General features: G+C 56.8%; 6 protein-coding genes across 6 annotated transcripts; 4 read left to right on the forward strand and 2 right to left on the reverse strand.

The window, feature by feature from the left end:
- Positions 1-2,413: 2,413 nt before the first annotated feature.
- On the forward strand, positions 2,414-3,743 carry CDEST_02560 (uncharacterized protein; the record flags this gene model as incomplete). Its single annotated transcript, XM_062918719.1, has 4 exons — positions 2,414-2,566; positions 2,648-3,135; positions 3,208-3,272; positions 3,334-3,743. The coding sequence occupies 4 exons, from the start codon at positions 2,414-2,416 to the stop codon at positions 3,738-3,740; spliced, it is 1,113 nt and encodes a 370-aa protein (XP_062774770.1). The 3' UTR covers positions 3,741-3,743.
- Positions 3,744-5,555: 1,812 nt separating this feature from the next.
- On the forward strand, positions 5,556-6,226 carry CDEST_02561 (uncharacterized protein; the record flags this gene model as incomplete). Its single annotated transcript, XM_062918720.1, has 1 exon — positions 5,556-6,226. One exon carries the CDS (start codon positions 5,556-5,558, stop codon positions 5,811-5,813), a length of 258 nt encoding a protein of 85 aa, XP_062774771.1. The 3' UTR covers positions 5,814-6,226.
- A 1-nt stretch (position 6,227) lies between these two features.
- CDEST_02562 (Putative SGNH hydrolase-type esterase domain, SGNH hydrolase superfamily) lies at positions 6,228-7,999 on the reverse strand. Its single transcript, XM_062918721.1, has 3 exons — positions 6,951-7,999; positions 6,780-6,861; positions 6,228-6,698 (listed from the first exon to the last, which is right to left on the reverse strand). The coding sequence occupies exons 1-3, from the start codon at positions 7,270-7,272 to the stop codon at positions 6,242-6,244; spliced, it is 861 nt and encodes a 286-aa protein (XP_062774772.1). The 5' UTR covers positions 7,273-7,999; the 3' UTR covers positions 6,228-6,241.
- Positions 8,000-9,869: 1,870 nt separating this feature from the next.
- On the forward strand, positions 9,870-12,468 carry CDEST_02563 (uncharacterized protein). The gene is made up of 3 exons (XM_062918722.1): positions 9,870-10,782; positions 10,867-11,112; positions 11,211-12,468. The coding sequence occupies exons 1-3, from the start codon at positions 10,133-10,135 to the stop codon at positions 12,373-12,375; spliced, it is 2,061 nt and encodes a 686-aa protein (XP_062774773.1). The 5' UTR covers positions 9,870-10,132; the 3' UTR covers positions 12,376-12,468.
- A 697-nt stretch (positions 12,469-13,165) lies between these two features.
- On the forward strand, positions 13,166-15,022 carry CDEST_02564 (Putative cation efflux protein). The gene is made up of 4 exons (XM_062918723.1): positions 13,166-14,092; positions 14,159-14,413; positions 14,481-14,695; positions 14,792-15,022. Exons 1-4 carry the CDS (start codon positions 13,345-13,347, stop codon positions 14,816-14,818), a joined length of 1,245 nt encoding a protein of 414 aa, XP_062774774.1. The 5' UTR covers positions 13,166-13,344; the 3' UTR covers positions 14,819-15,022.
- Positions 15,023-15,362: 340 nt separating this feature from the next.
- CDEST_02565 (Putative AAA+ ATPase domain, CDR ABC transporter, ABC-2 type transporter, transmembrane) lies at positions 15,363-21,139 on the reverse strand. Its single transcript, XM_062918724.1, has 10 exons — positions 20,020-21,139; positions 19,606-19,918; positions 19,254-19,474; positions 18,583-19,137; positions 18,187-18,472; positions 17,431-18,116; positions 16,721-17,307; positions 16,582-16,652; positions 16,180-16,495; positions 15,363-16,095 (listed from the first exon to the last, which is right to left on the reverse strand). The coding sequence occupies exons 1-10, from the start codon at positions 20,885-20,887 to the stop codon at positions 15,556-15,558; spliced, it is 4,443 nt and encodes a 1,480-aa protein (XP_062774775.1). The 5' UTR covers positions 20,888-21,139; the 3' UTR covers positions 15,363-15,555.
- Positions 21,140-21,911: the final 772 nt, after the last annotated feature.

The raw sequence follows: 21,911 nt of genomic DNA on the forward strand, positions 1-21,911 counted from the left end.
CCCTGTCTGCAGGAGGATGTTGCTGCTGCTACTGCGAATCGGACAACGCTCAATCTCGCCTAAGAGACTACAGCAGCATTCTCACAACACCTTTCGGGTTGGTTTGCCCACAAGCAGTGGCTGCCAAGCTCCGCCCAGCTTCTGCCAGAGTTCGGACTGGCAGGCCTTGCAGCCGAGACTACGTGATCTTGACTGGGTCGCACACCACTAGCACACTACGATGTACAGTAGTCTGCACCAGGGACTTGATGGGGATGCCTTTCCCGGTGGCTTGATCCCAACGTCCATCCATCCATCCATCCAGCATTGGTGCGTGCGCCGTCTTTGCCCTTTTCTGATGCCGGAACCGGGCCCATAGGAGAAGAGGGCGCCATGCCCGCCCCCCGGAGCTTTCGGACTCGTTGCCCCCGGTCTCCGTCCCAGCCCCTCGCGGGAACCGGTGGCCGGTGGTCCAACATGCCGGCCGGGGTTGTTTCGTGCGACCAGACCACCGTTTCAACTCGCTCGTGAAGTTGCACACCTCCGGGCTTTCCTCATTGACAACCATGTTTACAGGAAACAAGAGGCTGCCCTTTCAAACGGCCCATACCGCATCGTCGTCGTCGTCAGGCATGTGTCTGGAGATGAATGCTAGCACATACATGTTGGACAGTCCCAAGATCACCGGTCTGGGCCAGTCTATTCGGGCGTAGCACAGACACACACACACACACACTAGGGGAGAAGATGTGCTGACGACGGCCTTCCAACCTCGGGGCCGCAGAAGGGAACGACATAGGCCGAACCTTGAGAAGCCTCGACATCGGCAATCAGCCCATGATGCCATGCGGGGTGTGTATGTGTGTGGTTTGAATAATAGCCGGCTTCTCTCCTCGCTTAACTGAGTTACCGACCTTCCAGGCAGACCACAGTCTCAGTGCGCTTAGCTCGTCTTGGCCATCCAGTCTTGTGGCCAGGGTTCCGAATTCTTATGCGGATCTTGGAATGTCCGCATGGCCTCGTAAGGTCTTACCTGTACATGGCGAGGCGCGTTTGGCCCGACATAAATCGTAGGGCTGCGTCGTCCTATTTGGACTTCCACGTCAGCAATCAGAAGGAGGGGATTTTTGAAACCGACCACACGAGGGGATTTGAATGCCAAGAAGAAGCCGTGATTGCCACTCGCCACGGCATCTGATGATGCTTTCGAGAGAAACGCTGGTGTGCTGTGTGAGTGTGACGCACGTCGGTGTCCGAGCACACGCGCAGGTTTCAACGAGGCAAGCAAGCAAGCAGACAAAGCAGGCGATGGCGTGCGTCTCGAATTACCGCCAGAAGCATTTCAGTTTCAGTGGTTGCGTTGCCTAGGCTCAGTCTCCCACTCCCGAAGGCTGTCAGAGTCGGGGTTCGGGTGTTCACCTCGAGGATGGGATCACCCAAGGGTTCGGTTCAAAGGGTGTTCAACCGCCAACGAAAGCGAAACATAGATCGTATTTTCTCAGATCAGGATGACTTTGGCAGAGAAACAAACTCGAGAATAAAGACCTCTCCGAACCCTTTGGGGGGGAAACCGGAGAGGAAGCGCCAACAGCAACCGACGCCCACCTCAAACAACTTCTTTGCCGCGATGTTTCACGCCGCAAGAGCTTTCATGTGATCTATCCTTCAAGAACTGGGACCGTCCATCCGGCATATCCTGGAGTCTTCACGCAGGACCCCCAGTCTATTCATAATTCGGTTTCGCTTATTTGCCAATATCCGTACCTCAATTCACCATATCCGCCTTACACATCGAAGAGAATAGACTTTGGTCACTACCTCCTTGGCGATCCTCTAACAACACCACCACACATTACCAATACCACCTTCTCCTCCTCCTCCTCCTCCTCCTCCTACTCCTCCTCCTCCTACTCCTCCTCCCCCTCGAGTCTTCCCAGCTTGCATTGCGGTCTAGAACGATGTTTGGGTCGGCCTAGTTCAGTACCCCCTCCGAATTCCATCTGATCTATCTTTCCCAACTTGTCATCGCCGACAGCGGTCTCCCCGTTCAACTCCCCCGCCCAACATGAGAAAGGCGAGCACACTTCTCCATTCCCGCCGCGGACGGGTTCAGCAAGAGGTCGTCACGCCACCGTGCGCCGCAAGCCAGGTTGCTTCAGGAAGGCGGCTCATCAAGACCACCAGTCGAGAAGGCCAGCTTGACCACCTCACAGCCATGCGGCGTATGAGGAAAAGGCCCGACGGGGGGGGAGGGGAGGCGAGCCATAAACGACTATTAGACCACATCGACCCCAGAAGTGGGCAACGTCTTGTCTGCTCGTCGATGCCTCTAAGGCGAGCCCGGCCACGACTTAAAGACCTACGCCCGCAAGGCTAGCAGCCACTCGACTCATACAGGAGTCGGGACACTCGCGTCCCGTCCGATGATCTCGCAATGGCTCGGTTGGAGAGCCATGGGCCGCTGATAGCCGGCATCACCTGGTTCCTCTGTTTCTTCTGCGGCGCCTTCTTAGCCCTGCGTGTGTACGCCAAGCTGAGCCGGGGCCAAAAGCTGTGGTGGGATGACTACATCATGATGTTCTCTTGGGTATGTCTTGTTGTGACTCAAAGCTGAGGAGTTGACCGGTCTCGGTGTGGTTGAGGGGGGTGAACTGACAGTGTTACTTAGACATGCCTTTTTGTCGAGTCTATCATCACTCAGATGGGCGTCAACCTGGGGTTCGGACGACACTACTATGACATCAACCCACAGACAAACCTGTTGACCATCGCAATGTACACCTCGGTCGGGGCGTCCGTATCCTGCTTCGCCTCGACCGGTAGCAAGGTCGGCTTCGGCGTGACGCTGCTCCGGCTCACGACCGGCTGGTACCGGGCCTTCGTCTGGTTCGCCGTCGTGACCCTGACCGTCGTCATGCTTCCCAGCGCGACCCTGACGTGGCTCAAGTGCACGCCGGTCCAGAAGAACTTCAACCGGCAGATGGAGGGGTCCTGCTGGGACGAGTCCGTGACGCTCAACTACGGCATCTTCAACGCCGCCTGGTGCGCCGCCATGGACTTCGCCCTCGCGCTGGTCCCGTGGAAGCTGATCTGGGGCATGCGCCTGAGGAAGCACGAGAAGCTCGGCGTCTGCTTCGCCATGAGTCTCGGATGGCTGTAAGTTGTGCAAACATTTGTTCCCATCAGCCTTTGCCCGATGATGCTAACCCCTCTCGCCCCGTCTCCAAGGGCAGGCGTATGCGCAATCATCAAGGGCGTCTATCTCGTTCAGCTGGAACAGGGCGACTTTTTTTGTGAGTGCACAAAAAGCCCCCAAGAACTTACTCAGACTTCGTAAACTCATGCCCGGAAAAGTCAACGGGAAAGACGTCACCATATGGACTGCTGTCGAAACGGCCACCGCCATAGTGGGCTCGTCCATCCCGGTGCTACGCGTCTTCATCAAGGAAAAGGCGTCCACGCTCGGGTACGACAACAAGAACAACAACAATAACAGTGCCCAGAACTCGGACGACATGGAGCTCAATACGTACCGCAGCGCCGTCAGGTCTACCGCCGTCAGCAGCCCTCTCGGCGCAAAAGATGTGAAAGACGCGAAAGGGGGTAGTGCCACGGACGACAAGAAACCCGAAAGCCGGTTCTCTTTACAAGAGATGGAGTTGAAACGGGATGATGTACTTCGAGCAAGGCCTGTCGATCTAGAAAGTCAAGATTTCGACCGGATCGAGACCATTGCCAAGAGCCACGATCAGTTAATGTGAGGCCCCAAATCATCCGCCTCGCCCGTGAGCGGAAGCTGACTTTGTACCAGGAACGAGCGTGATTTCTGCGGTCGCGCCGTATGACGATAAACTAGAGGAGCTGTTTTGGATTCATGGTCACGTCAAGCGGAGGCGTTCGGAAGTTGACCCTTGAGCAGGGCCCATAGTTGTATATCTAATACATGGTTATAGAGGGACAAGATAGATGGTTCCTTGAGTTCGTAGCATCAAGAAAAAAAAAAACTACATCTAATTGAAACCAGCTAGGGTTAGTCTCTTTTTCTTCAAGTGCTGTAGTTGGCTAGTAGCTATGTCTTCGATGTGAAGAACAATCTCCGGAGACTGCAACTCTCTGGAGTCGCTCATCTGCCGCATGCCCTTGCCAAAGGTAAACTTATAGCTTGGAGTCTATGCTGGCTGACGGAGTAATTGTAACCAAAGTATCTGCTACGTCTGATCCAGGGAGGCCAGGGGATGAAATTTACACAACGGGGCGTGCTTCGGCAGCGACCACGTCAGCGACAGCAGTAGCCACATCAGAGCCCCCGAACGACTCCGTCTCAATGTCTCCCTCAAATACCGTTACCTTCAAAAGCCAGACTGTATCTCTTGGTATTTCGTTATGAGATTTGATCGAAGACTTGACGCTTGTGTCTCCAGTTAATCGTGGGATCTGATAGCACCAGGCCACCTTTTTGATCTCCAGAATATAGCCTGGTCATTCCTGATTGTGTTGTTAAAAGGAAAGCGTTGAGCCAATGCTAGGGATTCACATGTACATGCGGTATTGGAGCACTGAGTAACTGGGCAACCAAGACCGGCATGTTTGTCAGCAAACTAAAGAGATATCTGCTACACTTCTATTCAAGACTATCCAAGAAACGCCGAATCATTCTGCATCGTATGTAAATCCGGATGTGTGATATTGAAGTTTTAAAGTGACATGGTTTCAACAGTCAGTCCACTAACCACTTCGAAGACCCATCTAGCCTGTTCTATGTAAATTCGACGGCTTGTATGTGTTGGTCGAGGTAATAGAATAGTTCACGTGCCAAAATAAGCAGGATAACACCCAGTCCCATTTTATAGGTGAAAGTAGTCTGGAGTTTGTGTTTTCCTTCGATGTCATGTAGATAGAATCACTGGATATTATATGTAAGAGAAACACAATGTCCCTAGGCCTAGTCATCAACTTGTCTTATGCTGTCACAACTTGCGTCCCAGAGACTAATACAAACCATTGTTTGAGAGTTCATTTGTGGGAGAGAACAACTTTACGTCAATGTTTGTGCTGAAAGGGAATTGTAAGTGTTGCAGCAGGAGCCTGTGCCGCTTCTTTGTCTCCATAGGTCAGAGTTGATCAACGCTTTGCCGTCTTATTGTTGTTCTTATTCATGAAGAGTCATACTTAAAAACCAGCAAAGCGTGACAGACAAGAACTTATACAGTCTGTCTCGCTTGGAAGGGTTTGCCCCTCAGTGTGTTCAACACAATAACAAGCGACAATGGCTTGACTTGCTTAACAACCCAGTTGGCACCAAGAGACTTGATCTCGCTTAGAGGCGCCAGTCAAAGATGACTAGCAGTGTTCTTGACAAAGTCAACTCGAAGATTTAATGGCCTGATACAGTCTAAGTTCAAACCTCTTTTTCGACATCACTCCCAACCAATCACCCATCAACATAAAACCACTTTGAACTATCGTCCCTGACTACATTGACTACACCTCTCGCGTCTCTTACCAACTACTAACCCCGTTATCTAACAACCACCACCAAACCTATTTGCCAGCCCCCCCCCCCCAACGCCCTCAACATGTGCAACTACATCCTCAGCGTCGTCAAGTGCCGCCAGTGCGGCCGCACCACCAGCCAGAACAAGGCCGACTACGTGTACTGCCCGTCCTACCGCAACGGCATCTCGTGCCAGGTCATCGAGCGCGGCCGCAACACGCGCCTCGTCTGCTGCTCCAACTGCCAGAACTCCTACCAGCCGGCTCCGGGCGTCGGAGGCCCTCTGCGCGAGGAAGACGACGGGTCCCTTTCCGACTCGGAGAACGAGACCCGGCTCTGAAGAGCGTCCCTGTGTCCTGTCGAGAACTCCACGCGCTTGTGAGTACATGTGTCTTTGGCCGGTGGGACAGCAAGTCGAAAGTTTGCTATTAAAGTGCTGGTTACGGGACGGGTTTTCGGGCAGACCAACAGAAGTGCAATCACTGGTACGAAGACGCTCGTTTGCAAGACTTTGGAAGATAGCCGAATGCCTAGTCTAAGCCTAATATCTGTATATCTAGTACCCGAACGAGCCCGCTTCCTGTCTCAAGAGATTACACGTCGTTGTCTTGAGGGACGATTCACCAACACTTTTTCTAAGCCATCCACCTCGTTTGGAGAAGCTGCATCTTGACTTGATCCCAGTGTCAGGATCTTTATTTACAGTGACTCTTAATTATTATTTCACACAAACCCCCCCCCCCCCCCCCCACCCAAAAAGCTTCACGCTTAGATGGGCAGCGTCGCATTCACCTGCAGGCAAGTACCCAGCCTGTCGCCCTCGAGCCTCGACGTTGCGTTCACGAAATACTGCTGCAGCGGCGACGTGCCGCACTTCAACCCGAGGACGAAGGCGCCGGCGAAGGAGTCGGCGAGCCTGGGCGACATGTGGACGGGGTCCATGGGGAACCCCTCGACGGCGGCGGCGGGGCCCTGCACCTCAAGGGCCTGGGCGCTGTAGTTGCCGTGAGGCACGTAGTAGATGCCGGCCGCGGGGCCGCCGAGGGACTCGACGACGTGCCACGAGTACCACGAGTAGATGGTCGGGGCCCAGGAGAAGGTCCCCGTGCTGTACGGGTTGATCGGGGTCGAGGTCGAGATGACAACCCTGGCGCCGAGGGATAGGAAGATGGAGGACGCGTTACGCAGGTAGGTAGTGTACGTCTGGACGATCTCGGGTTCGCCGCTTCAGAGAGAGAGAGAGAGGTCGGGTTAGAAGACGTTCAGGTCCGTCAGATACGTTTGAGGACGAGGGGGAAGGGCTCACTTAAATGTCACCGGGCAGGTGTTGTTTCCGATGCCGGGGCAGTCGACTCGGTTCTTGACGGTGTCGTTGATGGGGTTTCCAGCTGTGATAGTTGTTTTTGGGTCAGTCAGGGATCTCATTTCATCTCACATGTGGGCGAAACCACGGGCAAAAAGAGGAACGGCAACTCACGACCGTCGTTGTGGCCAAACTCAATGACCACCCAGTCGCCCGGCTTGACCTGGTCGATGATGCGCTGGAAGCGGCCCTCGCGCGTGAAAGTGCGCGCGCTCCGGCCGGCGTAGGCCGAGTTGTTGACGCGGATCCTGGAGGCGTCGAGCGAGTAGTGCAGGTACTCGCCCCAGCCCTGGGTGCCGTTGTGGCCGCCGTCCGGCGCCATGGTGCTGTCGCCGGCGAGCCAGAGGGTGTGTCTGCCGTCGGCTTCGGACCGCTGGGCGGGCGCGGAGAGCACCGCACTGGCTCCGAAGAGCAGGGAACACAATGACAACCTCATTTCTGCGAGAGTTCGGCAGCTTCGTCGGGGAGCGGGGAAGGGAGGGATTCGCGGGCGGTCCTAGAGACAGAGGAGAACAGCTGGGGGGGGGGGACCAAGGGAACTCTCCTTTCCTTAAGAGCCTAGTACGGCGTTCCATCCACTCTTTATCATTTCCCAGGCCGGCGGTGTCGTTGACAGCGGATCTCGGCAACTGGGGTTATCTGGGGTTGCCATCAACCGTTCTCCCCGCATCTCTCCCTGCCGTGAGTCCGTGACGACCTCGAACCTGACATTTCCCCGCATGATCCATGGGTTATGAGAGAGACGGGGGCCCCTCGACGGCGGGACCGCTAAGCTGGATGAATGCTGGTTGCCCGCTGTTCAATTTGCGCGTGAGTGCTCTGTAAGGGAAAAGCATGGAGTCGTGAAGGGCCAAGGGCTCCTCATTCGTGGACGGCGGTGTGGATGCTGGTGTCTCGGGCGAAAAGGAACCGAAATCCAAACTCTGTCAGTCTCTCGGCCGACGGCTCCACTGTCCACCGACGAGGGTTTCGACCCGGGTTGAAAGGGGGTGGTGGGATCCAGGGATCCAGGGAACCCCGCGGGGGGGAGAAGCCGATGACGGCTCCCTCCGTCTGGGCCGGGGGTTGGGAGACCAGGATGCTGCGATGAGGTCCGTTGGGAGTTACAGGTACATCTTGGACACCATTGAACCTCTAATTACCCAGGATGTTGCTGCGTTGAACCAGTCCTCTCTCGTCTTCGCATGTGTCTTTCCATGACTTCACATGAGTGGCGTCGGGCCAACCCGATAATCTCGCTGAGGTGTGGGCGGGTAGGCAGGTCTTGCAGGTCGAGATTCTTACGAAGATTAGCTTGATGCATAATAGAGGCAAAGACATCGCAAATGCGTGTAATGCAGCCATGTCCCACGCGTTTCGTTGCCACGGCCGTGCAGAGAACCCGTCGTAAGCTACTTGCCTCCCGAAAACGCCGAGCCGTTTGCAGAGTAATGATGGACGAGGCATTGGCATTTGACACGATCCGGCTATCATGTCGTCAGCTCAATTTCATGGTTCCACGACCCATCAACCAGATTCCTGCCGGCTCGGCTCGTGTTGTCGTGTGCTCCCTCACCCCCCACCCCCCCCCCCCCCCCCCCCCTCTCAACTGACCGAAGCGGCAGAGCTGAGACGTGCTGCAGTCTGTCAGCCCCAGTTTGTCAAATCATTCGGTTGACCAAGGCGGACTCGGGACTCGGAAAGGGCGCATTCGGGTTATGAGGAAGAGTGACGAGTCGACGACGTCCGTGCCAGCTGCCTGCATGACGGACCAGACGCTTATTCGTACCACAAAACCAGCCCGCGATGTAAAGATTTTGGAGATGGAAAGATTGACATGTGGCGTGCCACATGCATGGCTTCCTCGGACCTAGACCCGGGCATCCGGGCCCTCGGACTCGTTCCTGGGGAGGGAGAGGGGGGAGGGGGATGGTGGTGGGGGTGACACTGACTTGGGGGGGCCGTGCCGGGCTCGAAACTATGATGCTTTGCTTCCATGTTGGTCGGGGGTCTCGAGTGTCGCATTACCTGCCGAGAAAGAACAGCTAGCTGTTCGGGTTCCCGTTCGGCGGGGGAGATGGGGGATGGTCTCGCCTCTGCTTCCTGGATGAGTGCTAGGGAACCTGGAGTATGAAGCCAAGTCGTTCGTTCTAGATGCCACCTAGTCGGAAGATTATACTCGTACAGAAGCAATTTCTAGGATAATCGACAATCAAAGTTGCCTCTGGAGTTGTCGATATCATCCATCAATGGGGTGGTCCTAAGTTGTAAACAGCATATAGTGGCATTAAGTAGTTTGCTCAGCCACAGCACGAAGCCAAGGCAAGCAAGGAGCCAAAGTTTTAGGGACCGAGATGCGATGAAGTGCCCAATCAAGTTGAGGAAGAGACAGAGCTTGGGAGGAGAAGCATGAAGAGAGCAGAGAGACATACCTCGGGAACAAAGGGAAAAGTGCACATGCTGAGAGGCTCATCGGATGCAGACGGGTGTGCAACTGCGCATCTCGCATCACTGCACAGCTACAGATGCTGCAGATTGGTTAGATTGTTACAAGGGTTAGAAGCGCTGTTGCAGACAGACAGATGAAGGCCATCAAAGGGGTTTGCCTAGACAGAGCGCTGACAAGGACAAGCCGGGAACACTGACACGGGTGGGCGCGGAGACAGCCGTCCGTGGTTTCTCTGGGGGATTGGTTTTTTTTTTCTTCCCCTTTTCTTTTCTTCTCCAGGGGACTTGTTAAAGCCTGACCCTTCTCTCTATTTTTGGTTTGTCACTGTGTCACTCACTGTCGCTGTCAAGTGGGAGTACTATTAAGTGGCCAAGTTTTCCCTGTCAGAACCTCCTAAAAGCCAACATTTTTTTTTAGATCTTTTTACTTTTGACTTGATTTGAAGACGCTCACTTGACTCATTGATTTTCTTTATTTTGATTTCTATAGAAGGAACACAACTCATACATCAACAAGAGCCTCTGCCGTGACGTCACTCATCATCAATTAGCCCCCAGTTTTGCCGGACACCGCCGGCTAGTTTGAAGAGGTTCACAGCACAGCAGTCTTTTTCCCATACAGATTCCTTTCCTCAGCCTCACCTAAACTTCACATCTTCTCATACCTTGCTTGACGCCTTTCACAACAACATCCACCAACATTGTAACCAGCGTCACCTCACCAAGGAATGGGAACGTCAACTACTGAATCACACTCGACTTGACCAACGGGCAACTGATCCTCTTGGCTTCACTGCCAAGACTGCGAACACTCATCCCCCTTTTGGTGATTGATGGCCAGAGGCGACACACACGCTTAAACAGCCATCATGGCCAGCCCACAGACGCCAGCACTCGATGCTGAACAGACCAAGGCGCTCTTCAACATCCTCACCCACTTCGAGACATATCACGAAATAGAAGATTTCAAGAAGCCAGAGACCGTCTCCAACTATGGCTACCCCTTCGCCCAAACCCAGGCTCAGACCCAGACCCAGACCTCCTCCCGTGCCGCTGCCAGCAACGGAGTCACCTACGCCCCCGAGTCCTCGGCGCCCCTGCTGCAATCCCTCTTCACCAGGTTCGTCCTGAAGCTGCCGGGCGTCTCCACGCTGGCGCCCGAGTTCTGGAACGTCCAGGTCCAGGGCATCCTGAGAAACTTCGCCGAGGCCGACCTGTCCGAGAGCTACGACAAAGGCGCCCTGGGTATTAGAAAGACCCTGGCCACCGCCTCCTCCACCGTCATCGAGACCGTCGCCCGCGGCATGATCGGCGGCGCCCCCTACAGCGACCCGGCGACGCGCCCGGCGACGTACAGCCTTGAGAGCGCCAGGGACTTGGCCCAGGCCTGGGACGACGCCATGCACGACCTCGTCTACGGCGACCTCTGCGACGACCTGCTCGACCATCTGGCCCAGACGGACGACTTTGAGTCGCATTCGCCCATGACGCGCGCCGCCAACGAGTACATCATCCTCCAGTAAGTCGATACATCTGCCCAGCGATGGGCGCCTCATGTAGCAAGGAGAAACCGAGGCTAACACCGCACGCCGCCGCCGCTCAGCTTGGCGAGTCTTGCCCACCAAGTCCTGGTCATCTCCCCCGAAGGGCAATACCTCGTCAAGCTCATGGAGCAGGTCCACAAGATGGTGCCCTACAACATGGTCCGTCAGACCCTCAAGGTCGGCAACGCCGCGACCATGATTGCCGGCATGATGAAGATCTTCCTCGCCAAGCTCAGCGTCGGCTCCGTGTCGAACTGGTTCGGAATCACAAAGGATGCCGCCGACGGAATGAACCTTATGCAGAGGTAGGCAGTCTACCTCTCTTGCTTTATCTCTCTTTTTCGTTCTCTCTCTGCCTACTTGTGTGGCCCACAGATGGCCCAGCAGCTGACGATCACACCAGAATCATTTCCGTCATTCTCGGCTGGGACTGCGCCGAGTTCAAAAAGACCGTCGACAGGATATCCAAAGCCAAGAACCGGCCGAGCAAGGGAGCCCTCGACGCCATCCGCGCGCACACCGAGTCATCCCACGACGACCGCGAAGCAATCAGGGCCAAGAGCCAGAGCCAGGACAGGTCCATCATCGCCGTCATGCTCGAGACGGCCAACCCGGTCCTGCTGTCGGACATGAGCGAGGACGAACACGCAATGTGCCTGGAGTTTTACGCGGCCCTCCTCGGCATGCGGGACCGGGAAGAGATCATCAGCATCCTCTGCAAGCAGAGCCCCGACCTGCTCACACAGGCTGTGCGCGAGGCCGTCGCCGGGTTCGACCCCATCATCCGCGCCGTCCACAACAAGGTCGACCTGTCGGACCACCTCCGGGACGCTCAGACGTTCATCGACCAGCTCATCGCCACGAGCAAGCCGAAGAAGGGCGGCGGCAGGTCCAAGGACGACGCCGAGTCCATGCCGACCGTCGAGGACTTTGTGCAGCTGTGCAAGAACAACAAGCAGCTGCTCTACAAGTGGCTGCACGCCGTCGGCAAGAACTGCCCGGAGGTCATGGACCAGTTCCGGGCGTGGGCCAAGGACGCGCTCGTGGCGTTCAACAAGACCGCCAAGGGGGGCGAGAGCATCGAGGACCGGCTGGGCGGCCTCTTTGGCCAGGTCCCCGAAAAGACCAGGGTGTCGCTCGTGCCCATCATCGACGCCCACGCCGCCTACCTGCGGGAGCTGGACGAGCTCTCGCTCGCTCGCATGCAGACCATCCTCGAGGGCGGCTCGGCGAGCATGGCCGGCCCGGGAGTCTACCTCGTCCGGTGGCAGTCCCTGATGGACGAGACCCTCATCACGCCCGCGAGACCGGCAGGGCCCGTCCGTCAGGGGAAGGATGTCAAGTCGGCGGCACCGCTGCAGGGCAAGCGGGCGTCCGGTTCGAGCGACACGAGCCAGGTCGTGGCCGCGGTCCGCAAGATGAGCATCTCGTCCCTGCCGGAGGCACCAGACGTCAAGCCCGTCATCAGAGCGCTGGCGCCCATGTTCAAGCGGCAACTCGCCATCTCGTCGAGAGCCAACGGCCCGCGAGTCAACGGGTCTACCCACGAGGAGGGTGCCCCATTTTGATTCAAAACGGGCTCAGAGAGGGGGGGAGGGGGAATGCGTGGTTCATCTCTGTGAGAATCTTGCGCGGTTTTTTACTTTCGTCTTTCCTTTGTGTGTTTTATTTCTCCTTCTTTTTGGAGTCATGGATCAACAGGGGAGGTGTAGGGGGAGGGGGAGGGGGGGGGTGGTGTATATCGGCATGACTGCACACGAATGCATGAGGAAACGGTTCTTTGCTCAACGGGACTGGCCCGGCGTCTGCGGGATTTGGTTTGCGGAATTTGACACATGGACGGCAGGCTGGATACTTGCTCCAGCTCCAATCGAACAATTTACAGCATACCAAAAAAATGCCAAGATCAACCGACTCAAGTGAAATCATCACACGACTATGTGAGTTTTGAGGTGAGAGGGGGGAATTTGGCGCTCTTTGGGGTACGAACAAGGGTTGGTACCTATCCGGTCCAGAGCTCTTAGGGGAGCTAATCCCGGTCGAAAACAGGGGTCCTTGGGGGGGTATGACAGCAGACAAAATTGCCATGTTTGTCATCATTTCCTTCTTCGCTGCTCCACTGAAGCAATGCCGCCGGAGCTTGTTTCTGCCTCCTGCCCGTTAGGCTCGGGGGATGGGACACGTGGTGGGGTGGCGGTTAGGTACGTACTGACTGGTCAGTTAGCGGCCGGATCATCCTGCCATTCCGTCATTTGCTCGCTTGTTTTTCCCATTTTCCTGGACCCACCGCGCCTCCTCTTTTCGATAAAACGCAGCTTTAGCCGCGCCACCCGTCCCTGCCCCCCGACTGGAGTTTCCCTTTCCTTAGCCTTGCTCGTCTCAACTTTCCATCACCGTCAGTCAGATCGGTGAACAAGCGCACTTCTTGTACTTACTTGCACTTGATATTCTATTCTCATCCCGCCTGGTCTTCCATCCCCAGCTCGACATAACATACTATCATACCTCCCCCATGATTCACCTCTAATCCTAACGCAATGTCCACCACAACAACCACAAACCGCGCGTCGAGCACGGCGCCGGTGCCAGTGCCGGACTCGTCTCCCCTCCCCGGAGCGCCCGACCCGGAATCCCGCTCCTTCTACTCCGAGATCAACGATCCCTACAACCTGGGCACGCACATCAAGTCAGACGCCGACATCGGTCTGCTGACCTCGAGGCCCCAGTCCAACTCGGCCCGCAAGCGCATTCACCACAGCTTCACCCGCGGCGGTGCCAAGGAGGCCAGGCTGCAGGACTTCTACCGCTCGCAGAATGACAAGATCCGCTCCCTGCTCAAGAGCGTCGACGACCACGAGCGCGAGGCCAAGGAGACACAAGGCGACAACAACCTCAAGTACCAGATCGCCGTCAAGGGCAGCCTGGCCGCCAACGTCATTCTTGCCGCTCTGCAGCTCTACGCCGCCTCCGCTTCGGGCTCCCTGTCGCTCTTCACCACCATGGCCGACTCCGTCTTCGACCCTGTGTCCGGCATCATGCTCATGCTCTCCCACCGCGCCGTCAAGAAGGTCGACACCCGCCGCTACCCCTCGGGTAGGGCCCGCATCTCTACCGCCGGCAACATCGTCTTCTCCTTTGTCATGTTTTCTGTCTCGTTGGTGTTGATCGTCATGTCTGCCAGGGACCTCGCGGCCGGGTCCGACAGTGAGACGAATGAATTCCATTTCGCGTCCGTGATTGCTGTTGCCATCGCTTTCGGCACCAAATTCTGTCTTTGGCTGTACTGTGAGTTCCGCTCTTCGTGAATGTGATGCACCGCTGGTGGAGACCTGTGTACTGACACCAGCGCAGGCTGGTCGATCAAGCACATCTACTCGCAGGTTGAGATCCTGTGGCGCGACCACCGAAACGATCTCTTCATCAACGGCTTTGGTATCTTCACCTTCTCGGCTGGAAGCAAGATCAGGTGGTGGATCGACCCGATGGGCGCCATCATCCTGTCATTCCTTATCGCTGGTCTCTGGCTGAGGACTGCTTATGAGGAGTTCCAGCTGCTGATCGGCGTCTCCGCCGAGCCTGAGTTCTTGCAGCTCATCACTTACATTGGTGAGCCTTTTTTTTAATTTTTTAATCTGGTCCGAAAGTGCCTGGCCGGAACTGATTGTGGGTATAGCCATGACCCATTCTCCCGACGTCAAGCAAATCGACACCGTTCGGGCCTATCACAGCGGTCCTCGGTACATCGTCGAGATTGACATTGTCATGGACCGCCACGAACGACTGGAGATTGCCCACGATGTAGCCGAGGCGCTGCAGATCAAGATTGAGAAGCTGCCTGGCGTCGAGAGGGCATTTGTTCACGTCGATTACGAGACAAGCCACAAGCCTGTAAGTCTACTTTTGGTTTGCAATCCATAACCGATAACACGGTCTTTCTTTCATACTATGTATTTCAGGTTGACTGACACTGTGACCAAAATCCAGGAGCATGATTTGAAGAAAAATTTGTAGCTCAGGTAGCAAGTTCACGAACAAGTCACGAACACCCAACAACTCTCCATGTTTCTTTGGTGATGATGACACAACGAAGGATTGGAAGTAAATACCAGATATTTTAGGGTTCTTAAGTTCTATTTCATAATGCAACACTTACACAGCGTTAAACTTTCTGGTTTACTTACGTTGTCTTCAAATGACTAAAGGCCAAACAAATTCAAAGGCGAGTTCAATAAGACCTTAAGCCTCCAGGGCTATCTGATATGGGGAGAAACAACTTTCTCCTCTCCTCTTCTTAAAACAAGGGTAGACTTCATGCGTCCCTTAAGCAGGCCTAAGATGAGAGCAGACGATACACTCGTCGGTCGACTTGACGTCACCAAGTTTGAAGGTGTACAGCTAAGGAAATCGTCTCAACAAACCCGTATAAATTCCGAATATCAAACCCAAAGACACCACGGAACCAAGAGGGCTTCCCAGACAACTCGACGTGCAGCAGATCATGCGCAAACATCTGTTGAGCGGCGATTAAAGTCAAATCTAGCCATTCATTTTCGTCACGCGGGGCTGGAGGAAACTCAGAGAAGGATGCTTCACGTCTTTGCAAGTGACCTCTTCATTTGGTGGGTATTTCCTCCTTCTATATCTACTCGTACCAATGCTTTCCTCCCAGCAACCGGCGAGGAGAGGGAATTCATTGACACCTTCTATTTTCCTGCCTATACGGCAGACAAACACAGTCTTGCAGTGCTTTACACGTCTTCGCTCTCGGCCTGTTTGCCCTGCCCCCGGAACCGGCCCAGCAACCTGGCACACTGCTTCCAGACCGAGGAAATGCCAAACGTCCACCCCCTGATGCGGACGGTATAAATGAAAAAGTACACCAGGGCCCAGTTGGCGATGGCAAAGGCCACCAGGATGCCGAACGAGGGCCACTTGTCGGTGGCGTACACGTTGAGCGTGCGCATGTACTCGCCGCCGTCGTTGTACGGGCAGTAGCCGCAGTTGGACGTCGCGTTTGGGTCCTCGAGGTACCCCGTCGCGGCCACCTCGTCGACGAAGCGGCCGGCGTACTGGCCGCAGGTCGAACCGGGCGGCGGGTCGAAGCGCGCGAACTCGGCGGCGGCGCACTGCACTGCGGCGGGCGGGAGGACCGCCGAGAGGACGCCGCGCGCGAACCAGGTCGTCGGGTTGATGAAGTACATCCACTGGGACCAGAACACTGGCATCGAGTCGTACGGCACGAGGATGCCGTTGAAGATGGCGACCATGACGAAGAAGAAGGGGAGGATCTGTTTGGGGCCGGTGATGTTGTGTCAGTTGGAGGGGAGGCTTTACGCGGTTTTGTCAAAGCACGCCAAAGTGTGTTTACTTACGTTGGATATGGTCGAGTATGACGGGCCGAAAGCTGAGATCCACTGGCCCCAGCTCGACTGGAAAAAGGACCAGACGAGCACCATCAGGTAGGTGTAGCCCGAGACGGAGGCGGTCGTCGGGTAGCCCACGGGGAAGTACCACAGGAGCCAGTAGATGGTGGCCGATACGACGGCCATGGGGATCTCGCAGACGACGTTGGCGGTGCAGAAAGCGACCCATCCGTACGTGCGGCTCGGCAGCTCGCGGTCTTCCCAGAGCTCCCGGTTCTGAAAGAACTTGAGCACGACCGAGTTGACCACGGTGGGCGGGATGAAGCTGTTGACAGACGCGTGTCAGCCGAGTAAAAAGAGGAGTCTCGCGAACGGAACAGAAGTCTGATGGCTCCGGCCGGCCACACTTACAAGATGAGGATAATGGCGCTGAACATGCGGTTCTGCATGCTTGCAATGTCGTTGCCGAGCATCCAGAACGTCTACCGGGCCCGAGTAGTCAGCTTTCGGTTGCTCCCCTTTGCAGGGCTCAAGAGGCGGCGATACTCACGAATCCGTTAAAGATGCCCATGATAGTGTGGACAAAGACCCTGCTGTACAGGTACTGCGGCTCCCTCCAGTGCTGGACGAACATGCGCTTGGTGAGCAGCAGACACTGGTACGCCGTGGACGCCGCGAACTCGGTCTGCGCCGCGTCGGTGGCGGCGGGCGGCCGCCTCTCGGCCGTGATGCGGTCGATCTCGGCGACGATGGCCCCTTGCTCGTCGGACCTGCGCCACTCGTCGTTCCAGTCGACGCGCTCCCCGTCCCTCACGGACGGCGTCGAGGCCGTCTCGAGGATGAACTCGGCCACGTTGCGGCTCGGCGGGCAGGGGAACCCCCTCCGGGCGAAGTAGTCGACGACGACGGAGCCGTTGGGGCCGACGGGCCCGAAGTAGAAGGTCCTGCCGCCGCGGTTGAGGGCGAGGATCATGTCGAACTGCTCGATGAGGTCGGACGAGGGCTGGTGGATGGTGCAGATGATGGCCTGGCCGGCGTCGCACAGCTTGCGGAGGAACCGGACGATGGAGAAGGCGGACTGGCTGTCGAGGCCGCTCGTCGGCTCGTCCAGGAAGAGGAGAAGACTCGGCTTGGCGGCTGGGACGGTGTTGCGATGTTGTTAGTCGTCGGCGAACGCATGATGGCATCAGGGGTAGTAGAGAGCATCAAGGGGCAGTAGAAAGAGAGAGAGAGAGGGGTTGGGTTAGGTTAGAGACTTACCGAGTTCCACTCCGATGGTCACTCGTTTCCTCTGCTCAACGGTCAGAGAGGAGATGATGGCATGCTGCAGGTCGCCCAGCTCGAGCAGGTGGACGATGCGGTCGACGTAGGCGATCTTGTCGGCGCGCGGGACCGCCCTCTCCTGCCGCAGCAGCGCCGAGAACTCGAGGGCCTCCCGGATGGTCGCAGTGCCCTCGTGGATGTCCCGCTGCTCGCAGAAGCCGGTGCCGCGCTGGAACTCCGGACCCAGGGCGGCGCCGTTGACCAGCATCTCGCCGGACACGACGCCGACCTTTTGCCGCTGGGCGATGGTGTTGAGCAGCGTCGTCTTGCCGGCGCCGGAGCTGCCCATGAGCGCGATCATCTTGCCCGGCTTGGCGAAGCCGCAGACGCCGTCGAGCAGCCGCCGCTCGCCGTCGCCGTATGGGACCGTGTAGTGGATGTCCTTGAACGTGAAGACGCTCTGGCCGTCGCCGATGGGCTCGAAGGCCTCCTCGGCCGCGCGGGCGCCGTCCTTCTCGCGCTGTTCCTCGTCCGCCTTGGCCGCCCTGCCCTTGGCGAATATCAGGGACTGGGCCCCCGTGCCCTTGAACTTGACCGTCTCCACGGCCAGGACGGTGACGCCCAGGTAGAAGACGGTGAAGGCGATGATGATGCCAAAGTTGCGCCACAGGTTCGCCCTCGAGCTAAGGGGGGAGTGGGTTAGCATTGCCGGGTCAGATAAGGGGGAGGGAGAAGACAGCTCGAAGGACTTACTACTGGAAAGAGGCCTCGAGATAATCCGGCCCGCTGACCGTCGTGCTGCCGAGCATTGATCCAGGGAGGGAGCAGCCTTGGTAGTTGGGATCTGAGCCGGGCCCCCGCGGCACCAGCTGAGATTCACTGCACTGCATCTGCCGCCCAAAGAACTCGTTCGCCTGGAGCGCCTCGAAGCCGTAGGCTACCGGGTTGATAAAGTAGATCCAGCCGAACCATATGGAGTCGTTGAGAAGGGCGGGCTTCGGGATCACGTATCCCGTCAAGATGAACATAATGTTCAGAACTGAATCCCAAAAAGAAAAGAAAAACGAAACATCAGCAACCCGTTTTTCTTTTGCGCGGAGAGAAGATGCATGCGTTGCAGTTCAGACGCGGGATGGACATAAAACTTACCGACACCTACGAAGCGTACGGCGTCATCGACTGTCGAGGACAGCGACGCGAACATGCGGTACATGGTGGTGAGGCAGAAGGTCACCGTGTAAACAATGAGCGTGTAGATCCAGAACTTGGCGGCGTCGACGTCGAACTGCGCCAGGAAGTAGACGGGGACGCAGAAGAGCACCGTCATGACGAGGATCAGGGGGAAGTCCAGCAGCACCCTCGCGATGACGACGGCGGAGGGCCGGTAGAAGGCGAAGACGCGCTGGCGCTCGATGGTCGTGCGCCCGGCGATGGCGGGCAGCAGCTCGGCGAACTGGAGCCAGCCGATGAAGGCGATGGAGAAGAAGACGATGCCGCCGCGCGCGAAGGCGGAGGACGTGCCCTGGCCGGCCCCGTAGAAGAGCGACGAGACGATGAGGCTGTTGGCGACGATGATGACGAGCTTGGTGTAGAAGGAGCTCCGGTCGCCCCAGAGGAGCCAGGCCTGGCGCTTGGTGCAGGCGGCGACCTGCTTCGCGAACGAGACGGTGTAGACGGAGTCGCCAATGACCGTCTTGCTCTTGGCTACGGAAGGGGGATATATCAGCATCAGGATACGGTACAAAAGTACGGTTAGTTGGCTGGCCGGAAGGGAGGAAGAAGGGTAAAGGGGGGTGATGGGAGGAAAAACTTCTACTTACAATCCTTCACCGTCGCCTCGAACATGCGGTGCTTGTCGTTATTCGCCGACCTGCTTCCCCTTTCGTAGTCTTCGACGTCCTCGGCCACGCGCCGGTAGTGCTCGCTCTCGCGGAAAGCCCGCTCGAGCTCTTCGGGCGTCTTGGGTGCCGTCTCCTCTCGGCCGGGCTGGAAGTGCCGGGCGTTCTTGTCGGCGATGGACGTCAGGAAGTCGGCCGTTGTTCTATTCACGGGGGAAAAGAATTCTTGTTAGACCGGTCTGTTATCATAATAAAAAGACCTCCACCACCAAAAAAAGAAGAAGAAAAAAAAGGAGAGGGAAAAACAAAAACCACAATGGCGGATTTCACTCACTGTCTCGGAGGGCACAGGTAGCCCAGGTCCTCAAAGTACTTCTTGGCCTCGCCGGCCGGTCCTTGGAACAGCATCCGGCCGTCGTCTATCACGAGCACCTTGTCCATCAGCTCGTATATCGACTCTCCCGCCTGGTACAGCGTGACGAGGGTGGTGCGCCCGCTGACGTCGGTGTAGACACGGAGCGACTTGGCGAAGCTCAGGGCGGTGCTGGCATCGAGGCCCCGCGTCGAGTTGTCCCAGCAGACCACCGATGCTCGTGTGGCCAGCGTCTCTGCCAGGCTCACACGTTTCCGTTCGCCTCCGGAGACACCTTGGGCAAACAGGTCAGCTCTGCCATTTTTTCATGGACCAACACATTACACGACTCTCTGCCGGGGGGGGGCAAAAGGGGGGGAGGTGAAGCCGGCTCACCTCGGGTATGTTCGTCTCCAACCAGTGTGTTCTTGGTGTGTTCGATGCCAAACATCTGTAGGAGCGAATCGAGAATGGGCGGGATCGTCCATTGCTCTCTCTTGCGGGTCTTGGTCTTGAGCGCGAACCACAGCGTCTGCCAGACCGTGAGAGAGGGGAAGTGGCGGTCGTCCTCCTCGCAGTAAACGACCTCGCCGCGGAACCGCTGCAGCTGGTCCTCTGCCGGGATGACGCCGTAGTACACCTCGCCGTCGACCTGGGCGTACTCCTCCCGGTGGTTGGCGATAGCCTTGAGGAAGGTCGAGCACCCGGAGCCCGGCCGGCCCAGCACCAGCATGATCTCGCCATGCCGTACCGTCCCCGTCATGTTCCTGATGAGGTCGACCGTGGGCTCCTTGCGGAGCCTGAGTTTCGGGAAGATGCCCGCGATGAAATGGTACAGGTCCGGCCCGAACGTGTTCGCCAGGTCCCGGGGGAACGTGACGACCTGCTTTGTCGACGACTCGACGCCCTTGACCGTCAAGTTCTTGAACGACACCCCGAGCCGTTTTGTCGGGCCTCCGCTCGGCGTGCGCATGTCCATGATGCCCCTCCTGAGAAAGTCGGGGAGGTCGAACGAGTTCTCGCCGGACAGGCTGGGCGCGATGGTGGAATCGCTCTCGCCGCCGGCATCGCCGTGGCCATCGCCGTGGCCATCGCCCTGGGTTTGTTTCGTCTTTTGGTGGTATGCGGCGGAGTGACGGTGCTGAATCGTGCTGAGTTCCTTCTCCAGGTCGTGGAACTCCTCAAGCGCGGCGTTGACTGAGATGTCGCCAGCCGCATTCTCGCCCCAGCGCCCGTCCGATTCCGGCCTCGTTCCTTCGGCCATGGCGCTGTTGTTGTTTTTTTTCCTCCCGCCCCAAAAAAGTCTCAAAAGGGAATTGACAAGGATATCGTTGGGATGGCAGCTCCGTCGGGTCGGGTTTGGTGTCCCGTTTGGAAGTTAAAAAAGAGAAAAACACACCGGAGCAAGGCGGCACAGTGCGTTCAAAAGGAAGAAAGATAAAATGAGTGCCGCGTAGGTAACTCAACACTCCCGGCAGGACGCAGCGTCGTCGAGGAAATCGGGAATGGGCCTTGGCTTCTCACAAAGTCTAAAGGGACATGGTAAAGATGCAAAAAGACTCATGTTCGAGGGCACTGCATCTTTATGTCAAGTCACACTCATCCAGGACCCAAGACTAAGTTGAGTTGGCTCCACTCGGGCTTACACGCCGTTAACGTTGCTCACATTACCTACTCTGCTATGGTAGTGTACCCGGCCCCCCCTCCCCCGGTAGGCATTACACGCCGTGGAGCAAGCAGGCTTGGTAATCCGAGAAGAGCCACCCACACGCAAGAACCCAAAGACTCTTTTTTGAAGGGTGTTTGCACAAAAAATGGGGGGAAGCTCTGTTCGATTTCGACCGTGTGGGGTTGGATTAGTAAATGACGAAAGGTCATCCTCCCCTCCGTGGCAGACATGTCTGACCAACGCAAAAAGACCCGGACATGATCCCGTCGGAGGGAAAGCCCTTATCTTGAGAGCATAGTCTCACGCCGGCTGCCGATGATGACATGATGCCCAACATCATTGGGGAGCTAACTGGGACTCGCATGTGCATCCGCATCTCAGACAAGGTGGCATTATTAATCTCGACAGGGCCAAGCTTCTCGTGTTTAGCCTGGCTGGCTGGCTGGCTGGCTAGCTAGCTAGTTGTGTAAGTACTCCATAGCAGCGAGCGGAATCCAAATTCCTTTGGGGGGGGGATGGATGGGTGGGACCGGGGTTCTGGGCGAAATTCTCAACCGCTTCTTCCCCTTAGCCCTTAGCGTGCATGGCGATCCCGCTTCCAGCTTTGCGTTTGCGTCAA

This window comes from Colletotrichum destructivum, chromosome 2 (genome assembly GCF_034447905.1).
Source record: "Colletotrichum destructivum chromosome 2, complete sequence".
Taxonomy (NCBI): domain Eukaryota; kingdom Fungi; phylum Ascomycota; class Sordariomycetes; order Glomerellales; family Glomerellaceae; genus Colletotrichum; species Colletotrichum destructivum.